The sequence below is a fragment of the Camelina sativa genome, chromosome 5 (assembly GCF_000633955.1).
Source record: "Camelina sativa cultivar DH55 chromosome 5, Cs, whole genome shotgun sequence".
Taxonomy (NCBI): domain Eukaryota; kingdom Viridiplantae; phylum Streptophyta; class Magnoliopsida; order Brassicales; family Brassicaceae; genus Camelina; species Camelina sativa.
Genome location: NC_025689.1, coordinates 26,459,539 through 26,477,580, shown reverse-complemented (window position 1 = coordinate 26,477,580; position 18,042 = coordinate 26,459,539). Strand labels below are relative to the sequence as shown.

The 18,042-nt window shown below is 32.1% G+C and overlaps 2 protein-coding genes across 2 annotated transcripts in view; both read right to left on the bottom strand.

Moving 5' to 3' along the window:
• On the bottom strand, positions 9,244-10,317 carry LOC104787621 (putative F-box protein At1g65770). The gene has a single exon (XM_010513226.1). The coding sequence runs from the start codon at positions 10,315-10,317 to the stop codon at positions 9,244-9,246; it is 1,074 nt and encodes a 357-aa protein (XP_010511528.1).
• The window catches only part of LOC104789601 (E3 ubiquitin-protein ligase ORTHRUS 1-like), a 6,187-nt gene continuing 5,091 nt past the window's right edge, over positions 16,947-18,042 (bottom strand). The window contains exons 8-11 of the mRNA XM_019245380.1: positions 17,930-18,032; positions 17,698-17,830; positions 17,393-17,607; positions 16,947-17,296 (exon numbers count right to left, since the gene is read on the bottom strand). Coding sequence (XP_019100925.1) covers positions 17,084-17,296; positions 17,393-17,607; positions 17,698-17,830; positions 17,930-18,032 — 664 coding nt within the window. The 3' untranslated portion in view covers positions 16,947-17,083. The remainder of the gene's footprint in view (positions 17,297-17,392; positions 17,608-17,697; positions 17,831-17,929; positions 18,033-18,042) is intronic.

The following is an 18,042-nucleotide window of genomic DNA, read 5'->3' as shown; positions in this document are numbered from 1 at the left end:
GCTTCTTACAAAAAGTTCCACAAATACTAGCTAAAGCAAACTATTTCATACTCTGCAGCTACTAACAGAAATCATTAAAACGTACTTCAGCTCCACAAGCATTTTACATTTATAGACTCTGATTACTCCTCCAACTGGCCATTTCGTGATTCACCCGAACAAACCACTTAAGCATGTATTCCAAACACCACCTCATCTAGTTACTGAGTCGCACAACCAACCACCCCTAACGACCGAGTAACAAGAGAGGTGTGCTGGAATACTTTATTCCGTCCAGCTACGGAAAACACTTTTCCGATGAATCCATCAATTCACCGTCTTAGCTTTAACCCGACACTCTTGAGCTCTAAATTGGTTCTACAACCACAATGACCTTGCTCCATAAGCTTACGGAGATTCCAGCTCAACCCGAGCTTGTTGGTTCAACCAACAACACAACTCAACATAATTCAATCCATTCAAAAGATTATGTAAATACTCAAATAAAACACAAACTAACCGTTAGAAACGCAATCCCACAGTTCTATACCTAGCCAGTAATTTAATGCAGCTCTGTACCAAATTTCGTGGAGATCGAACAAGTTTTGATTTCCTATTCGAGGCCTACACGAACTGTTTCTAGGCTTCTAGATCTGCAATTACTGGACCATAAAGAAACATCCATAACTTCCTGATTATAACCCTAAATCAAGCTCCGTCAGCAGCTATAGTTTCTAGACAGAGAGACCTTTCCATAGACTCTTAAAATCATGAGCTGATTCCATCTGGTTCGACGGGAATCATCCTCGCAAAACCGGAACTCGGAAACGCACATGTTCCATACTTGCATAAATTGCACCATTTAGCAGCAGTAACCTTTCCAGCAATTACTTGTCCAGGAAGTCACGAGCATAACTCCTTTAATTTAACTCCGAATAACAATCCGACAATTTCTATGCACTCTTGGCTTGTTGGAGATCACGCCAATAACATTATCTTTCCAAACCAATGTCGGATCCAGCGCCGACGAGCCTCCAAAGTCGGCTCCTCCACACTGCCTTTATCTCCAACCTTCTTCCACTCTCTTACTCTTCTTCAGTACTATTTACTCCGGCCTTGTTCTTCCACCACCAAAGAAGCTTCCCACAGCCATGGTAGGACTAACCAGATCCATCAATGGTTTGCACCATCTCCGGAACGTAACTTCTCTCTCCTCTCATCATTGCTCTCTCTCTCTCTTCTCTTCCCCTTTCCCTCACTTTTCTATAACAACCACATCTCACTGAAAACTGTACCACAACAACCACAAACACTCACGATAACCTAATCGGGTTTGGTTTAATAACAACTTCTAAACCAACCAACAAAACTCACAAACTACCTCCACTACACGACACATGAACATCAGCCACACAAGTCTACGACCCTCAATTCCACGACAAATAAGCTTCCGGTTCTAGACTTGCATTATGCAGAGATTTCTAGTTCAGTTGGTTTAAGCTCCTGATTCAATATTCAACACAACAAACCATAACGACAACAAAATCGAGCTAAGCCATTTACCTTTCTCGGCATCACCGGTTTACTCTCCGGTGAAAACGTTACACACGACGGCACAAGCTGTACGCAACGAGGGTTCAGTCTCGATCCCCTCTTCATCACACGCCAACACCACCTCGCCCCTCTCTCCTCTCACGACCCATAGTTTAACTCTTTCTCTAACCCCAAAACGAACTCATCCCCTCTCTTCCTCTTACCACCATCGAGCTTCTCTCTCTCCTTCCATCTCTATGGTGGCGACGACCATCGACCCCCACCCGAGGAGAAGAAAAATAGGCGTAGACCGTTTTTTTAAGGGAACGATAGGGTTTCCTTGGTTTAATTCGATTAAACCACAATTTAGCTAAACCAAGAATTAATTAAACCAGTTTTAATTTAATTAATAACTCAATCAACTTAATAAACCAACTAAAATTAAACCGGATTCATTCCAATTTCCGACATACACACAAATTTTTCCATTTATTTCAGGACACGGGCGTTACAGAAGGACTGGTGCATCACCATGCTATGTAAGATGTAATTATGTATATGAAATCAAGTTATGTATGATGTTAAAGTAAAATTTCTTAAAACATTTTATATATTTACAAGTCTGAATTTGCTGGGTGTTATTACGTAAATCATGTGATGAAGCAACAAGGTGAAAGCTCAGGCACTCAAATGTAAAGAATTGGTGTTGGCCGTTTATATTTCTCTTTTTGAATGTCTATAAAATTTAGTATGTTTGTATTAACCACTACTTGAAATCCAACGTTGCATTACTCTCATCTTTATTTTGTAATTGAGATAATACATTATAATATTGAACTATTTGAAATTGCTTACGTTTTTTAAAATTATGGATTTACTTATTGAATTTCAATATCTGTTTACTACAATTTAGTTGTTTATTTAAAAGACTCAATTAATATTTCACATTGAGAGAATTATTTATCTTTAGTAAGATAAATCTTTTTCTATATATGCAAATACAAAAACTTATTGACAATCCAATAAAACATTTTAAACTTTTTCAAAAGATAAAACACTATATTTAAATATGTCAATTATTACATATTAATTCAGAAAAGTAACATATCATGAAGTAACAAAACTGTTGTTATTAAAATCTTATTATTAAGCGCGGGTACCTCTCTAGTATATATTTAAATAAAAACCTAAAAAGAATTCGAATCTCATTTAGGCTCTAGATGGTTGTGTTATTAACTTTTAAAGAAATAATAAAATATATAAACATAAATCAGTCATTTCCATAAATGAAAATTGAATACATTGAATCAGTATTATTTTATTATTTCATTTCCTATTCCTTTGATAACATTTATTTTGTTGATAACAACATTCCTTTGATAATACAAAATGGTTAACTCAAATTCCTTTTTGTAAAATTTTTATTTAAAATAGCAAATATAGCTTGTCTTTCATTTGCAAAAACAGTTTGTTAACTTATTTTTAAAAGATTTGAAAAAGTATATATGAGTTGGATTAAAACTTACGTTGGAGCTAAGAAGAGGCCTACGCCAACGCAAAACCCTGAAAATTACAAGCAGAAGACTTTGACGCTATAAGACTTTGATGGGTAAACTAATTTATCAAATATACCATTGACGCTACAATATATTAAGTCTTTAGCTTGAACTATTGGTATTTGGAAACATGTGTACTTTTTTTATTATAAAATCTATATATACATATATATATATATATTTTAGGTGGTAGCTCAAATGTTGCATAAGTGTTACATAATCGCTATTTTTTTCTTAAAACATAAATTAATATGTTGTTATTATTTTTGATTTTTTTGTGAACATCAAAATATTTTACTTATGTTTTGTTTATGTTTTGCATAGATTTTGCTAAATTTTTTGTAAATTTACTTTTTTCATGTTAAAATATATATACAAATGTGGACTTGTCATATTGGGTCATGAGCTTATGTATTTGTTGAACTGTTTTAATTTTTTTTTACCGTTTTAGCAATAAATCTAATATGTTGCATTGACAATGATATTGTGCATCTTAAATGTTTAAATTTTCGGGTTCTTATTATGTTTTAAAATATAAGTAGAACAATATATGAATTTGAATTACAACGTTTTACAATATATAAATTTTAAATCATTTTAGTTTGATCTTTAGTTATAAAAATAAATGATAAAAAGAAAAATAAAATAAAATACTGAAATAATATCACTCATATATATTATTAATATAAATCTATAAAAGATTAGTAATAGTGTATCTGAGTTTGATTTTTTTATTATAATTGAATTAGCGAAAACAAATAATTATAAAATTAAAATTTTAATAATGACAAATGTTAAAAGAAGAATTGTTTATGTATCAACTTCTTAGAACATAGATTTAGCAAAAATCTTACTTTATTATATAAGGTAATTTTGGTGGATTAAACAGACAAATTATATCATTTTAAGCGGACAATTATCAATTAATATGTCCTTCTAGATTGGAACTAATGAAAATTGGAATATTAATTTTCAAGAAGAAAATGGCGTTTATATTTTGATAGACATAGGTCCTTTTATCATTTTGAGCCGACAACTTATCAATAGGTCATTTTAGATTATAACTAATGAAATTGGAATTTTATTTTTCAAGAAGCAAATCCCGTTCCCATTTTGATAGACATAGTTAGGATTTCGAAATTTAGGACAAAAACCTTGTATCCATTTTAACCCGACAATAGCTTATTTATGTTAGCTTAGAACTAGGGGTGGGCATTTCGGTTTAAGTTCGAATTCGGTTTGGGTTCGATTCGGTTTGGTTAATTCGGTTTTCATAAAACTCTAATCCATATTCAACCATTGTTAATTTGGTTTGATTTGGGTTTGGGTCGGTTTATATTCGGTTTGGTTTGGTTTGGTTTGACTTTAATTCAGTTTGATTTTATTCGGTTTAAAAATCAATTAATGTAACAAAACAAAATTCATTCTCCTTTGTAAGTTGAATAATTCAAAGAATCCATGAAAATTTTACCTAAAAATGATAACTATATCAATATTAAATGTTTAGTAATTAGGAAAAAATAAAAATGAAACAAACTAAACAACGTAAGAAAGTAAAAAAAAAGTATAATTTCTTGTAAAAACCTTTATAAGTCTTTACAATCTTACTCTTTAAAATCTAGGGTCAAAGTTTTAAAAATAATTAAATCTAATCTAACATAAATGAATTCATAAAGAATAAGATTATGAATACATATTATACAATAATTATGTATATTATTAATTATTTAATTAATAAAAGCACATTGGGTTATCGGTTCGGTTTGGGTTTAAACCGAACCAAACCGAACCGTTTGGGTTGAGAAGAAACTTAACCAATGGTTTGAGTGTAGGATTGGGTTTGGTTTGGGTCGGTTTCAGTTCGGTTGGGTCGGTTTGGTTCGGTTTGGTTCGGTTAAAATGCCCACCCCTACTTAGAACAATCGAACGGCGATAGAGTTGAGGAGCTCCTCCGGTAAGTTAGACCAATCTACTACCATTTCTCTCAAATCAGGTTGTCTCGGCTACTTTGGTTGTTTGTGTGTCACATATATGTACATTTAAATAAAAACCTAAAAAGATTTCGAATCTCATTTAGGCTCTTTGCCTTTATAACTTTTAAAGAAATACTATAATATATAAACAAAAATAGTCATTTCCATAAATGAAAATTGAATACATTGAATCTAAATGTAAAATATTGCTCCTAAATTCCTAAGTATTATTTTCTCATTTTCTATTCAGATTTTATACCAGTAATGACTCTTTTTTTTGTTTTTTTTACTAATCTTCTTGTTCATAATAATCATGATCCTTTTTTAAAGATATTTTTAAAAAATCAATATTTACTCAGGCTTATATAACTAAAATTTGGAATTAAAAAATAGATATATTATCCTAACAAAACATATGCCATAAATCATGATAAACGTAAGCAAAATTTTCACTAACCTAATAACCAGTAATTACACACCACCATCTACCTAACAATATAAAAACTGATCATCACAAATCCATTTCTCTAAATATATAAAAATCTAATATCATCATTATCTAACTGAATAATTTTTTTATTATAAATTGTATATATAAAATCCCCTCTGTTATATATTTATAGGTATATCTTTCTACTTATGATTTTAATCTCTTGATTATATTTTCATAAAATCTTTAAAATAAATTTTAAGAACTCTTAACTCGAATCGTGAGACAAAATAAAATTGACATTACAATAATTCACACGGGTTAAATCCGAATTATTATACAAGAATTTTATATGTTCAAATAAAAATTAAAAATATATATTACACAAATGATGTTTCGATCTCAAATAATAATTTTACCAGTAATTATTTAATAATTATTTTATCCCGGATTGTTATCGAGTTACTCAATAAACTTAAATTCAAATGGTTTTCTACCCAAAATAAATGTAGTTATATTTTGGGAAAAATAAAAAGCCTATAGAAGAATATAAGCCAATAGATCTAAGAGATTTTCTAAATATGCAAGAACAAAAACTCATAATGAATATTATTGAACGTTTTTTTTAGCTCAATGTAACCCCTTAATTAAATAAATGTATCTCTTTGCAACGGTTCTCAATTTATAGATCATCAATCAAAATCAACGCTATAAATAAGATACTATACTAACCATATGAATCTAAAACAAAAACAAACACAACACGTCTGATAACAAAAGAATATGAAAAACTCATCAAAAACACTCGTCGCTCTCTCTATATTCTTTTGTTATGTCATGAGCCCTTGTCATGGATATAATCCCTTTACTAAAACTGTTGTTACAATTACCAACAATATCAGCCCGCAAACATACTTGACACTAAATTGTACATCTAAAAGTGATGTTCTAGTCGGCAGAGTGGCACCAGGACGCGTATTTCTATGGAAGTTTATAGCAAGCTGGTTTATGACAACAAAGTTTACCTGCAAGTTTGCTTGGAAAAACCAGATTAAATGGTTTGATGTTTATACAGTTGAGAGAGGAACGGCATTATGATCCCGTCTCCATGGAGCGGTGATTACCGTATACTCTTCAATCTTTCAGCTCCGTCTCTTCCCAAACCCAAACCTTTACAAGCATCTTTTCGCAACATCAAAGGTAGATATTATGAAAGTAGAGGTGGGGAGAAGAACGGCATAAGGTTGGTTTCAAATCCAACTCCTCCCTCTTCTCGACTCAGGTCTGTGCCTCTTGACCCTTTGCTTTGCCCATTATCCTTGTTTTACCGATACAGGGACTTGACTGGCCGAAGACTCCGACTAAGTCTTATATCGTATTCATGGAGATGGGTCTGCAATTGTTTTACTTGAACCTTGGTCGTATGCAAATCCCCTAGTACCACATCTTTTAATCTAAGCTTTTGGCTATTTGGATGGTTGTTTATAGATCCTAGATATGTAAATGAATGGAAGGTTATCGGCATTATGATCTCCTCCCTACGGAATGGAGATTACCGAAACCTCTTCATCCTTGTTCCCATGCGTCCTTCAAATATCGAACCTGCTCAAGTGCTTATCAGCAACACCAAGGAAAGTTCTCATGAAAGTAAGAGGCTGGCAAATCACGGCATTATGATCCCGCCTCCTTGGAGATTCTCCACCTCTCGAGACTTGCTCCTATCCTCTGTCCCATTATCCTTATCGTGCTTTGTCTCGGCAAACCATGAGGTATATGACAGCTTATCAACGTCACATTAATCAGTTATGATCGTGACTATTTCAAATCTCCCCGACTTGCTCGCGGAAGTGTCTATGACACACCATGAGATCGCTTGTGGCTTGTTGCTCGTTTGCTTCAGTCTCCGATCCTCTACGGCCTATCAAACCTTTACTATTGTATGCCCTTTAAAGTTCATTGTAACCCTTTTAATGCTTAGTGTAACCTTTGCTATGCTTGAAGCTCTTGTACACTCTGTCTTTGAGACTTTATTTGAATGAAAAAACAAGGTTTGTTTGAAAAAAAAAAAAAAAATAATAAATAAAATAAAATAAAAGTCGGCAGAGTGGCACCAGGACGCGTATTTGTATGGAAGTTTATAGCAAGCTGGTTTATGACAACAAAGTTTACCTGCAAGTTTGCTTGGAAAAACCAGGTTAAATGGTTTGATGTTTATACAGTTGAGAGAGATCAAGGCAATTGTTATAGATGTAACTGGTCTATCATGGCTGACCGTCTATGTAGTTCAGGATACGAGGATAAACGAAATGATAGGTGTTATCAATGAATTAAAAAAATAATAACAAACTCTTGTAGTCATATTCATTGATACTAACATTTAAATAAAGTTAATATGATTTGGTCTTTCAACACCATTATTTAATAATACTCTTTGTTTTTAGAGTATTATTTAATAACCATGAAATTTCAATAAATTAAATGAATTATAACCATGAATGATGAACCTTTTAATTTTTTTTTTTTGAAAAATGCATTTAGATTGATTGGATGAATAGACAAACATGCTCTTTCTATGGTCTGGAAAGGTTATGCACATCCGAGTACGAGTGCTTGAGTTGAATTATATATCTTTTATTGTTTTTAAAGATATGTTTGAAACAATTTTTCAGTCAAAATGTTCTTCCCAATAAAATTTAATCTAAAAACTGTGGGTCAGTGTATATAATTTTGGGAAACTTTTTTCATTTCTTCCATCTTCTTTAGAAGTTAAACATTAGAAAGGTAACAACCGCTTCAGTTTAAAACATAAGGTTGAGAAACATATTGGAGTCCAAGGAGCAAGGTTATCATACGGCCTATTATATATGGTATTGATAAGAACTTTACAATACCATATGAGATAGTCTGGTTATCATACGGCACATATGGAGGTTACAAGGCCTTTTCAGGTACTTGGTAGTGGGCCGGAGATTATCCATTTCCTAGCCAGTGTCTGGCAAGTTCGTTGTCCGCCAAAACTTCAACATTTTATGTAGCAAGCGCTGTTAGGGTGCATTTCGGTTTCGGCAAATTTGCAACGCCGTGATTTGGGTTGTGCTCGTTGCGGTGCCGATGCGGAAACGGTCAATCATGCCTTGTTTCTGTGTCCACCGACACTCAAGTTTGGGCTTTATCTCAGGTACCGGCGCGTCACGTTTGGGCTTGTTTCTATTACAAGCCTTTTATATATGGTATTGATAAGAACTTTACAATCGCCTTCGATACACACCTATTTGAAACCATGTATGTATCCAAACTTGTTGAAGAGATGCTAATAGTGATTTGGTTTCTGCTTCTAAGGGAGTAGATGAGTGAGCTATCTTTTGCTCTATATATAACATATATAAACTACAACTATCTTATAAAGTACAATGTTAAGAAAAACATTTGAACTTTATCTATGTCTAAATTTTATCATTAAGTGATGTAATATTCATTGTTATGTTATTATATATGCTACTATAGAATAAAATAAAAATTGTCTTAAGAATCAACATATGTAAGGTACAAACCAATGTGTGCACGACAACAAAAAAAACAAATGTGTAAGATTCAGCAAAAAAATTAGGCAGGTTCGACAAAACAAATTCTACTAGATTGAAGTAAATCCAACAATATATCCAACGCCATTTGATACATAGATATATTTCGTTCCGATTATGAAGATGAAAGGTAAGGAATTTAATAAAGATGATCGATACTCTTAATATAAAGAAAGTAGCTTTGACAAGATTCAGAGAAAGCTAGGAAAAAACATTTGAAAACAACTCTGAGAAAACTGGGACATTGTTGTGATGCTACTTCCACTACCATTGTCTAGCTTAAACACATTAAGCTCTTTCTTGCCGTCTTTGAAGTAAATAGAGTTCTGAAGACATCCGTAATACTCATGAGCCAAAACCGAGAAACCAGTGTCGGTAGCCAGCACAAATGCTTTGTCTCCCAAAGACTTAACCTCCATCATTTGTCCTATCTCCTCATCAAACTTATAAACCTTGAAACCGACTGTTTCAGCATTCGGACTATAGAAGCCAGCTTTTCTGTTACAAAGTCGGTCGACAATGTAAAGCTCTCCGCAACATTCCACAAAGCTCTTGTCTCCGGGCAGGCTATATGTGATGTTATCATCAACTGGAGGTCCGTACATACATATTTCAAGACGAGAATTAATCCACCACACAATGCCTCGTGTATCCAAGGCATACATTAGTCCTTTGTGAACTATAATGTCAGAGAATTTATGATCAGCCATCTTTCTGAGTACTCTCCACTTATTTCTATCCCATGGCCTGTGCTTGATCTCCCCGTAATGGTCGAGTCCAAGAATCCGATTATGATAAGCTTCTCCTTTCTTATATTTGACAAGCACCACTCTTATGAATCCTCTCGTCTTAAGCGCAAATGATTCTTGAATCTCTGACATAGTGAAATCCGAAAGATCAACACTCGTGAGCGAATGTGTCATCGGATGGCGCGAGAGTGGTTCGAGGAGACAGATTTTCCCGGAGTTGATGTCCGCGTCGGATTTGATAAGCCAGCCCTGGCTCGGGGAAGAGGAGAGGGTGACACGGAAAAAGGCTGCACGTGAGAGAAATATTTTGACAAGGCTGAACCATTGGGAGAGAGAGATTTCTGGGACTTGGTTGACGTAGAAAAGAGGGCGGTTCGGGAAGTGAGCGTAGTCGCCGGGAACGGAGGAGCGCCATGATTTGCATATGCTTCGGAAGCGCTTGAGTTCGACCACGGAGAACAATCGAACAGCGATCAAGAACAAGAGCTCCTCCGGTAAGTTAGACCAATCTGCCATTTCTCTGCTGTTGTTCTTTTGTTTCGTTAATTTGGTTTGTTTTGCAAGTCAATATTAATATATTGGGAACGTTTGTACTTTATAAAGAAACCTGATCCTGCCAAAGTTGATGGAGATTTTTTAATAAATATGTTTCATTCATTTCTTATTCCATTGGATATTTTACCACTTTTAGCTTTCATGTTTATTAATTTTTATTTGCTATGGAAAGTATTGTATCATTTGTATGACTTGAAATTTGTAGCATTAATATATAGCTATTTCTTTTATTAGAAAATTGACTTGATTCACATGAGGCCGAAATTGTATATATGTTTCAGACTTTAGTGGAGTGATAAAATAACTGAATAATTGTTAAATAACTGAATTTAACACGTACATATATACACATATTTTATAGTACGTACATCGATCATATATTCACATGTGTATTAGGAGTTTATTTGTTGAATCTATACTATTAATTGGGGAGTACACTTAGGGATAAAAAAAAGAAAAAAATATAACATATATCCATGTTGCCAAACAGACCCATTTGCTTACATAATAAAAAAAATTAAACTTTCCTAAAACAATGGTAACAACTATTAAAGAAATAAATAATTAACTTTTATATAATTGGTTATAGATTTCATATCTATTTTTTGATATGGGTATAAAGCATAAATAATTAATTTCGAATATATTAAGTTATCCAAATATTTTTCTAAATTAAATACTAAACATGTATAGTTTTCTAAATGAAATTAAAGCCAACAAGATTACAAAATGAAATTTAAAATATTATAATAAAAACAAAATTATTTCTATTAATAATTTCTTGAATTTATATAGTTATTAAAATTTTATAGAACAATAAGAGTTTTCCGCAATTAATAACATACCAAAAATGTAACTTATTATTTAACAAGATTTCCATAACAAATGAATCTAATTAATTTCGAATAGTATTTATGAAAATAACTTAACTTAAATTTAAATAGATGATTTATTTTAAGATATCTTGAAATAAAATCAGTAATTATTTACCAAATTTCTAAAATTTAGGGATTATTTCTAAAACTAACCTTATATATGTACTCTCATCGGTATAATAGGAAAATCTAGACAATTAATTCAAAATTCAAATCTAATCATCCATATAGATTCAAACATATTGTATATGCATTAACTGAAAACTAAATAAGTTTTTAAAAGATTTTATATAGATTTTTTAGTTTTAAACGTAAAAGTGTTTACTCTTTCCAGCTTATAAATAGAGAAATCGACCTAACATTCACATATCATATACAGTTATGCACCACTCTAGCATTATTTTTGTATCTCTTTGTTTCTGTAAAAATAAAATAAAAAGTGTCTCTGTATTGAGTTTGCATAATATACCTCTTGCTAACATCTACTATATTCTTTTTTTAGTTCGCCAATACTATGTTCTATGTCCAGTTTATGATTTATGATTCTTATGATTTGTTAAATTTATAATTTTCTATCGTGTATATAAGCATATATAAATCAAGATCTTTTTTGAAAGCATATATTTTTCTACCTAGAGATTGTATATAAGGGAAGATTGTGGTATGAACGGATGTTCATCCAATTGACATAGCATCTGCAAAACAAGAAAATTACATTTGATTGCTTAAAAGAAGTCCACATTTTTTATATGAACCCGGTAAGTCACAAAATACTATATTAGTGTTTGTTTTCTTCAGTTTTTATATAGATTTATTTAAGAAACCTCCGTAGGAAATTCTTATTAGAGTATGTAGTTGAGCTTTGCATTAACATTAATTAACTTTTGAAACCGGCAAATACAGCAAGGGGTATGTATACATAATCTATATAAGTACAATTAATCTTCCATGACTATACTGTAATCAGCTGGATGTATTAAATTATATTATTTTCTTATTTTTTCAAATATATGATGTTAACAGTCTTTATTAAAATGGCACTATAATATATGGAAAAGAAAAAAAAAAACACATGGCAGTAAAATTTTATAACATGAGCACCTTGAAATTTGTTTTTAAATCATGTTATCTTTAAAAAGTCTATTAAAATTTTCCTTGAAATTTGAGTGTTTGAGTGTTAATCTCAATACTTTTTAAATTTTTATAGACTTTTAAGTCATGGTTACCTTGAATCCCTAATGAAATATTCAAGGTAACGATGACTCATAGTATAGTTCATAGTATAAAAATTTCTAATGAAAATCTTAAAGTACTGATTAACACTCAAACACCCAAATATTCATAAACCAAAATGACAAAATTTTGGGTTAATGACGTTATACTATATAAATATGTTTACACATGCTAAATAAATAATTTTAATTCTTGACGTGTTCTATTAAATATTAAAATACATTTAATTTTTTCAAATAAATCTTACTACTTTCAATTGAACTAGCATAAGTTCAAAAAAAAAAAATACATAAAATATGTTTTTTTTTTGCCAGCTCATAAAATATGTTCTATAACCGTTAAAAGTATTTAAAAAAACATAATCTAATATAGGTGAAACATCTATAAAATAGTAAGAATAAAGAAGTCAATTAATTTTGTAATATTTTTATTAAAACATATGATATATAGATATACTATGAATTATATTTATGTTTATTTCATACGGGAGTTCAAGAATTTATGTTTTCGTCCGATCCCCTCCCGTTTTCAATCAGAAAATACAAATTTTTCCCATATCTGTAATGTCCCATATTGGGAATGCTTTCTGTTATGCAACGAAAATTTGAGAACGGGTGTAAGACATAATAGAACTTGACAAAACGAAAAGAGAGTTACGGCCATCCTAAATATTTGTATATGTTTCAAACGGGTTTTTATCGCTGTTAGCGGTTATATATCCAATTTGATAGTTCACAAATTTAATAGAATCTAACCAATCATTTATTGGATTTAGTTTGTTACCAGTCCAACCGTTATGTTGTTCCAAATTTTAAGATACTGGTGAAATCATTATTATTTTAAATTTTCAAACATTAATAAAGCAAACCAAATACAAACTAAAATCTCAATTAGTGTAAGTTTGATTATATATACAAAATTAATTTTTTTTATAAACATAACCCTGCACGTACGTGCGGGTCCAAACCTAGTATACCATAAAATACGATTAAACTAAGTTTTTGTTTTAAGTTTTTAAACTGATGTGTACCAAATCAGTTTGATTGAGTCTGAGACCACGAAATAAGCTGTGCTTTCTATATGGTTTTTTATGAGGAAGATCTAGAAAGTGTTTTGAGGTTGAGAATAATGGAGGAGGAATTTATCATATCCATGTACTGTTTTGCCACTAGACTACCATGAGGAAGATTGACCGCAAAATCATTAATATTTGACAAACTACGAAATCCCTTTACCCCTATATATCTTGTATATCTCACTCAAAAAGTTTTTGAACACGTTAGATGATGCTTGAAATTAAAGAGAAGTTAAAGTGAAACTTTTCTGATAAAAAATTGACCCCTCGCCCAAGATATTAGTCTTCTTCTGAAACCCTAATTGGATCGGGAAGCTATAGACAAAAGCATCACCTCCAACGTTAGCATGACAGACGACGACATCAATCTTGATCATATAGTTCATGTTTGAAATTAACACGTACATACACCGTATTTCATAGTACATACCGTTGGAGATCTTAGAGCATCTCTTTTTTGGATGTTCTTACTCCTCTCGGATTTGGGCGGGGCTAACTCGCAACCTCCTTCGTCATCACTACACCTCTCAATTCAACCAGTTACTTCCGCTTCTCTCCTCCTCTGTCTTCAATGGAGCTACTCGCTTTTTTCTGCGTTTCGTTTTTCAGGCTGCAATCCACACCATCTGGTGCGAGAGAAACAAAAGACCGCATGGGAGCATCCCACTTCTGCGGCTCAGCTTACCCGGACTCTTGATCGCAAAGTACGCAACAGGCTGCTTTCTCTTCAAAGCCTCACTCCTCACAAGCTGAAGGATGGGCTCCAAGTCTGGCTTCAATCACGTGTTTAGTTTACTTCTTTTTATTTTTATTTTTTTTCAACACATTCTTTAAACACAGGATGCATTCATTGTACAAAAGATTTTTTTTTGATCTGAATACAATTTAACATTCATTCAAAANAAAAAAAAAAAAAAAAAAAAAAAAAAAAAAATACCCTTAATTAAGTTAAGTTTTTGTATTACGTTTTTAAAATTGATATATGTACCCTAAGCCTAACTTGACATATGTGAGTCAAAACTTATTTAGCAAAGTATTAGAACTGTAAGAAAATAACAATCTCGGGATTCAAAAACAATACAACATAACATGGTGATTAAGAATCGATCAATGCACCATATTTATTTTCAAATTGAACATTGGTTTCTTTGGTGCCTAACGTGTAGAACGTTGGGTTTTTTTTTTTTCTTCTCCTAATCAACATTGGTTTCTTCCACACGAAAGAAAATCTTTATTGGGTAAGCAAGAAATATAATTATGAGAAAATGAAATGCTAACTATATTTACCATTATGTCTTTGCTTACTCCATTTCCATTGTTTAGATTGATCATACATTGTATTTTTAAAAAGAAGTACTTAATTAATACATGATATATCTTGGTTTATCTGCATATATTAGTAATTTACAAGTGAGATTTGTTCTGGTTACATATATATATATATATATATATATTTTAAGTTTATCATGTACGTATCTATAAAACAAAACAAATAAATGTTTTGACATATTTGTGTGTAAGTTTACAAAAAGCACAGTTTTGTTAAAGTTTTACATAAAAAGTATCAAGAGGAGCGAAACTAGTTTGATTTATATTTGGCTCCAAAAATAATCATTATACACAAAATTAAGCGGGAAATAATCAGATTAGACGGGTTATAATCAAATTAGATAGGTATAATCAAATAATCGATACTAGGTGGTGATTAGTCATTAATCGAGGCGGAGAAGGTGTGCCTAGCAATTTTACGGGGCGTAATCGGTGATAGACAAAAAGTTTAAAAACAGCGTCTAAATCTAATCTTTTAGTCTAATATATGATGTTGTTGTTTACGATTTTTTCAATCTTTGCTTTGTTTAAGATTTATTTTTGGTTTCGTAAAAAGTTTTGTAATACACAATTTTTTTGTATCACTAAATCTAGCGCCGGTCAGTCTCTGTAATATTTAAAATTTTGTAGCTTTTCTTGTAACAAAATCCCAAATAAAACAAAATCAAGAATTGATGTCAAACTTTGATTTTCAAAGTAGAGTTTCTTTACGTGTAAGGATTCTCACAACTTCGACTAGGCATAATACTATATAAAACAAATCTTATTATAGAATTTAAAATAGTTTCTTCGAAGTATAAGTTATAACGTGTAAACACAGAATGTGAAGAGCTAATATGTGTTAGGAAAGTTTTTTTTGTTATAAGTTCGGAGAAAAGAAAATTACTGTTTAACATTCACTCGTTATCTTATTTAGTGACGCAACATAGGGTTTGTCCGGTAAATTGACTTCACTAATTCTGCAAAAAAAAAAACAAATTTCTTATTAAGCTTAGATTAAGTAAAATTTGTGAAGATTTAGTGTATTAATTAACTGCTCCTTGAAATTCGATAATTTAATTGAGTAAAATAACTACATTATGTTGGCTTGAGGCATCCCAAGCGAAATCAGCGTTTTGTGTACTCCTCTATATCTATCTATACAAACAGCTTAACCATTAACAACCGATTAAACCAAAAAAGCAGAGAAGACAAAAGAATGAATTTGACCATTTCAGATTTCTGAAACTTACTTTGTAAGAAAATAGGGTCCACTATATTGGTACAACAATAACTGTTTCAAATAAAAATCTTAAGAATATGTAGCAACTTTGGACATTCATGTAACACAAGTTTTCTTTGTGGTCAACTAATTAATGTAACGCTTAATGATTGGTATCCATTAGGAACCTGGAGCCAAGAAAATTTTAGAAGTGTAGTGTCCGATCGATGAAAATTGGTTTATATATATGTCGAGAAATGCCAACCAAATCGATAAAGAAGCTTGTCGTATCGAGAAGCACATGTTTGTCTTCAACGTATAACTTGTCCGTAACCTACAAATCAAAGTGTTCAAAAGTCAGATGTATGTGAATATCGTTGCCCCCATGCATATGATGATTTTTTTCTGACCAATATATAGCAAAGAAGACACATGAACCTTTCAAACGAGAATTACAACATACCCAAATATATGTGATGAAATCGAAAACGAACCAAAAGATTAAAGATGTATGACAAAAATGATAGATATTGATAGAAATCTAGGAATATATATACTATATGTAGTGAAAATAAAAATAAAATAAAAAACTGATTGGAGAAATTCTAACAAAGTTTGGAATAAAGACCAAAATAATAAGCCGCATAAGTTTGGTACGAAATATTACAAAACAAAAGAGCTCCTTGAGGCATGAGCTGAGAGAGTTATTTAATCTTTTTTGAGTTATTTAATCTTATACTCCATCTGTTTCACAAAAAGTGTCATTTTTGACACTTTTCACACAAATTAAGAAAACATTGACATATATATATATGCCTTTATTTAACAAGTTTTTAATATATTATTTAGTTATAGTTAAGGGTCAAACTAGGAAATCTAAGGTAAAAGTTGCATTGGAAATATAAAATAATGCATTGGAATTGTGAAGTGATACTCTTTGTGAAACAAAGAAAAATCTCCAGAATGACACTCTTTGTAAAACGGAGAGAGTATATACTAAGTCACTCTAGTTTCTTAGTTTCCAGCACCAACACAGTCGCTGTCCAGTTTGATCTTCTTACTCGGTGGTTCAGCTTCTTCCTCTTCTTCCTCTTCTCCTCCTTCTTCTTCGGACTCTGTGTTTCCTCCAGAAGACTCTGCTGCGTCATTGCTTGATTCATCAACGGCTTGAGACTCTTCCTCTTTCTTCTTCAGATTCTCAATCACCTCCATCAGTTCTCTGTTCACCTGTTTTATCAAAGCATTTATATGTTAGCCAAAGTTATATTACATTGGGAATTCCAACTAAGAATGTATAAGAAGAAGAGATGAATTAGTTTTAACTTGTGGGTTCTGGAGAAACTCAGAGAGGTCAATAGTGCAACAAGGACAGGTCATGACGTTCTTCTTTGCACGTAGTGTGCGCCCGCCTCTGCTTCTCTCCCGCACTTGAGAGATCCCAGCAAATTTAGCTTCTAAGCACCCCTTGCAGAAGTTGTGAGCACAAGGCGTTGTCACCGGAAGACTCATCACTTTCTGACAGATTTGGCAGCTGAATTCTGTGTCAAACCAGAAAAACAAAAACACTATTAACAGTTATGGATTGTAGTCTAGATTACAATAACACAAGTGACAGTCGATGTTTATACCTTTGCGTAGTTTGTTCATCATAGAATTCTTTCCTCTTTTCCTAACGATCTTCCTATACTCAGGATCCAGAGCAGCAATACACTTTCTACTAGCAGGTGGAGACTTCATCCATTTCCAACGACCATCAGCTTCCTAATCAATGAAAAATGTATACGCAGGCATAAGGGAAAAGGGGTTACAAATATTGAATATTTTGGTATCTGATCAAAAAAAAGAAAGGCTTTAACGAACATCAAAATCCCATGATGGCTTCTCCTTTCTCACAAACAGGTCAGTAGCTTTCTTGAGCTCAGGAATAACAGGCAATGGCCTTGGACGATCACCAAGGTCATCACTGCAGTATA

Bases quoted from the DNA above. Each gene is read 5' to 3' on its own strand.
- LOC104787621 (XM_010513226.1), bottom strand. From the start codon at position 10,317: ATGGCAGATTGGTCTAACTTACCGGAGGAGCTCTTGTTCTTGATCGCT.